General features: G+C 45.6%; 1 protein-coding gene across 1 annotated transcript; it reads right to left on the minus strand.

Moving 5' to 3' along the window:
- Positions 1–307: 307 nt before the first annotated feature.
- Positions 308–1,900, minus strand: BEX1 (brain expressed X-linked 1). Its single transcript, XM_019019794.4, has 3 exons — positions 1,748–1,900; positions 1,294–1,383; positions 308–936 (listed from the first exon to the last, which is right to left on the minus strand). Exon 3 carries the CDS (start codon positions 929–931, stop codon positions 554–556), a length of 378 nt encoding a protein of 125 aa, XP_018875339.1. The 5' UTR covers positions 932–936; positions 1,294–1,383; positions 1,748–1,900; the 3' UTR covers positions 308–553.
- Positions 1,901–4,638: the final 2,738 nt, after the last annotated feature.

A 4,638-nucleotide genomic window follows, 5' to 3' on the forward strand; every position in this document is an offset into this window, starting at 1 on the left:
CCATGATGTATATGTACATTTTCTTTATCCAATCTCTCACTGATGGACATTTATGTTGATTCCATGTCTTTGCTTTTGTGAGTAGTGCTGATCAGCAAGTATTTATTAAGTGACTCTACTGCCTTCAAAGGTTATTTAAAAATGTTTCCAATTTTTCTTAAATTACAGAAAATATAAAAAATACATTAACCCATCTCATAGAATGAGTCCCTATATTAATCCTTTGGTATATTTAATTTCAGTACTTTTCTTTTCATGTATTAAGTAGATCAATATAAATTTTTTTAACAAAAAAAGAATATAGAGATTGCTTTTTAAAGGTGCTTTATTAACTTCACTATAATGAGCATCTTTCCATGCAATAGGTAAAATTCTTCTGCTAACAAAAATCTTACAGACTGGTTCAAAAACACAATATTCAATTAGAAGCTGGTAATAGGAGACCCACGTAAACAACTGACAGGTAAAGGTTTACAACAAGGGCACATCATGAACATGTAAATTCGAAAGCAGGGGTCTGTTTCCCTAATAACTTTAGGGAAATGATCAGGATTCAGGGCATAAGGCAAAACTCATCGTGATGGTCATGGTGAGGGGGGTCAGTGCTGACTGCCCGCAGACTATGACTCAACTGCTTTTCCCTCAGCTTTTCCATCAGCTGTCTCACCTCCTCCCCAATCCTTTCCATATTCTCTTCTCTCATCCTTGCCTGTGGTTCTCCAAGCCTATGCATCATATCCCATCTATACTGCAGGATGGGCTGCCTAACGCGGAACCGCCTACGATTTCCTCTAGGCACACAGTATTCACCAGCACCCACAGGGAGGGCCAAGAGCTCCCCTTTATTAGCAACTTGCTCCTTTTCTTCATTTTCTTGGTTGGCATTTTCCATGCTGAGACTGTTTACTGCTCGTTTCTCTTTGGACTCCATTACTCCTAGGAGACAAAAGGAGAGAGAAGGGGCTGAACAGCTGGTGAACGCTTCAGTACCGAGGACAGAGGCACGGCTACTCATTTTTCAGGATTCCGCGTCATGGCTATCAACATGTTTTGTTTTGTTTAATTTCACGTTTCCCACCAGAGAGGCTTCGTGCGCCCACTAGGGGGCCCCATTCGAGCCCCCCCCCCCCCCCACCGTGTCTTCCCCTCCCTGCCCCCAAACCCACCATTTTCCCTACAGATCCATCCCTAGATCTCGGCAGGCACCAAAATGGAGGACGGGAGATGGGGGAGTTGGGAGGGGACCTCAGACTGGACTCTGCACCCGCCCCCACCACCGTCCCTCGCACTGACCTGGGCCTATCCTTGTAGTCTCCTCCTTCTCCCGATTCTCGCCGCGAGGTGCGCCGCCGGGACACTTGGCCCCGCAGACCTGCAGACGGGCTGGGGTGTGGGGAGGGGTGGCTGCTGCAGCGGAACGCTAGCTCCTTCTCCGCCCAGGGCCCTCCTCACTGCCAGCGCCCCGCGTCTCCCGCCCCCCGCTCCCACCCTCGGCCGCCCCGCCCCCCGTGGTGTTCACCGTTTTCCTGCAAGGACTAGGGAATGGTTTTCCATCGCTCTTGGTTGCTCTGCTGCCCCTGGAGCCCCAGCCGCCACTGCTTCCCCACCCCAGGGGACCACTATGTTCCCAAGAATGTTGGGGTGTGGAGAAAGCTGGCGGATATCCCCTGCGCTGTTCTGCGCTCGTCGGGGGGGTCGGTGAGCCTCTGCTGGCCTAGCCAGGGCGCGCGGGCCCCGGGGCTCTTACCTGCTCCGCTTTCCCCCGGGCCGGATGCCAGCCCGCCGAGCGCAGGGCAGCGGGGAGCTGGTAGCGAGACGCGAGTGACGACTGCACCGAAGGCTGCGTAGCTCTGCAGCTCCCGGTCACGTGAGGGCCGTGCGTCACCGCCAAGCTCACCCTCCTTCTCACCAACCCCCACGGGCCGGCGGCCAGTTAACTGGTACTCCCCCCTTGGAACACACAGACACCCCCCTCCTCCCGTCTGTGCGCGGTGCCCCAGTGCGCACAGCCCCGTCACTCATCTCCGTCCTCTCCAATCTGAGGGCCCACAAGTGGCATCATCGCTTTGCGGTTGGAGTTTACCCATCTTCGGTTATTTGGGAGGGTCTGTACCCTTCCTTTCCCCCACCCCAAACCCCCTTCCTCTGGCCTTGGCCTTTTCTGCTTTCTCTCCTCTTCTCCCTGGCTGTGTATATGCTTCCTAATAATTTCTCTTTATTTCGTTTTTAAAAATCAGCATGCCTCAAAAAATTGAAAATAATCAAATTTTATTTTTGAAAGAAACACTTCAACCTGGGAAAGTAATATATATATATAGTTTATGTTCATCTATAGCACACAGAAAACATTTTCTCTGGGCTCCACACCATCATTTTTAGAGCATTCTCACTTGTTTGAAAATTTTATGAAAAAAAGGAGAGAAAATTTTCCTGAACACAGTTGGTGTTTTCAAAATAATCTGTGAAGTAAATCTTCAGGAAACAGTTCTGTTGTCAGATCTTGGCCATTTTATGTAAATAATCTACCTTTTTATCCTTCTGGGACAAATTTCAAGTTTTATTAATAAACATTTCTATTTTATTCTATTATAATAAACATTCATTAAATATGAAAAAACATTTGCTGACAACTAATGCCACCTGCTAAAATTAGTGGCTATCACTGTTGATGGTTTGAAGACTTAAGCAAAAGGAAGAGCTGTGAGGCCAAGGCAGGTTGAGTGACGCAGAGATAGAGCATCCCTGCCCTCACAAGAGGTTGGGAAGGTGCTGGTCTTCCACTGTTATATTCCAGAGCTTCTTAATTCCTACGTTCAGACTCCTAATTCTGTTGCTTACTCCAAAAATATAGATGGACAGGTGACCAAGGTGGTGACCTTAATATATCACTTTGGCTCCTTCCTTCTATTTCTTCCCCAAATTCCCACCTAATGACTCACTTCTCAGCATAGTTGGGAGGTCTCTTCCCATTCTGGAAACCAGAATAGGGCTTTTCTACAGCTCTGTGGTGAGAGATTCCAAGAAAAGCCTAGAAGTAATTGAGGAGGTGGGAGGAGTGGGGAGCAGTTCTCAAACCTGCCTGCTCTCTTCTTTTTTTCACCCACCCCAGGGAAAAGTCTCTTTGGGACATTTTTGCTATCTCTCACCTGGCTTTTGTAGTGCAGCATACTGAGACCCTCACCCTGACTGTCTCACCTCCAGGTCACCCAGAAGAGCCTAGTTTTGCTGCAGGGTCACTATCTGCCAGTCCATACCCACTCTGATACCTCTTCATTTATGCTAGGGCCTGGGGAACACTCTCCACTGACCATTCTTACTACACTTGGCTTTCTCAACTCAGAAGCCTGTGGAAGCCCTTAATACTACTATCTCTTCTTCTTCTTCTTCTTCTTCTTCTTCTTCTTCTTCTTCTTCTTCTTCTTCTTCTTCTTCTTCTTCTTCTTCTTCTTCTTCTTCTTCCTCTTCCTCTTCCTCTTCTTCTTCTTCTTCCTCTTCCTCTTCCTCTTCTTCTTCTTTCTTCTTTCTTCCTCTGTCTCTCTCCCTCTCTCTCTCGGTCTCTCTCTCTCTCATCACTTCTTCTCACCTTAGACATGTTTATTTTCCTTTGTTTTCTACCTTAGTACTCACCCATTGACCAACCCAGAAATGTGGCTATTATCCTTGAATCACTCTACATTGTCCCTCAGATTCAAATAATAACCAAATCCGGTTAAGTCTCAATGTATATATATATATGTGTGTGTGTGTGTGTGTGTGTGTGTATGTATGTATATATATATATATATATATTTTTTTTTTCTTTTTTAGATGGAGACTCACTGTGCCAGCCAGGCTGGAGTGCAGTGGCGTGATCTTGGTTCACTACAACCTCTGCCTCCCAGGTTCAAGGGATATTCCTGCCTCAGCCTCCAGAGTAGCTGGGACTACAGGTGCACACCACCATGCCCAGCTAATTTTTATTTTTATTTTTAGTAGAGACGGGATTTCAGCCATGTTAGCCCCGCTTGTCTCAAACTCCTGACCTTAGGTGATCCGCCAACCTCGGCCTCTTGAGTGCTGGGATTACAGGCGTGAGCTACCGCACCCGGCCTCAATTTATATCTTTTAAAAACAACTTTATGGAGATACAATTTGCAATCCATAAGATTGCCCATTTAAAGTGTAAAATTCAATGGTTTTTAGCATATTCATAGATACATGCAACCATCACCACAGTCAACTTTAGGATATTTTCGTCACCTCAAAAAGCGACCTCCTATTCTTTTGCTATCACTCTCCTATTCCCCCATCCTCTTCATACCAAAGCAACTACTAATACGTTTTCTGTCTATAGATTTCCCTATTTTGACATTTCATATGAATGAAATTGTATAATATGTATTCTTTGGAAATTGGATTTTTTATTTAGCATGATGTTTTCAAGCTTTATGATTCCAATATGATTACTCATTTGAGGAATTGCCAAACTATTTTCCAAAGTGGCTGAATATTTTACATTCCTACCAGTAGTGTATGATGGTTTTGATTTCTCCACATTCTTGTCAACATTTGTTATTATCTGAAATTTTGATTCCAACCATTTTAGTGGGGGTGAAGTGGTATATCATGGTGGTTTTGATTTGCATATCCTTGATGACT

This window comes from Gorilla gorilla, chromosome X (assembly GCF_029281585.2).
Source record: "Gorilla gorilla gorilla isolate KB3781 chromosome X, NHGRI_mGorGor1-v2.1_pri, whole genome shotgun sequence".
NCBI lineage: Eukaryota > Metazoa > Chordata > Mammalia > Primates > Hominidae > Gorilla > Gorilla gorilla.

Bases quoted from the DNA above. Each gene is read 5' to 3' on its own strand.
- BEX1 (XM_019019794.4), bottom strand. From the start codon at position 931: ATGGAGTCCAAAGAGAAACGAGCAGTAAACAGTCTCAGCATGGAAAAT.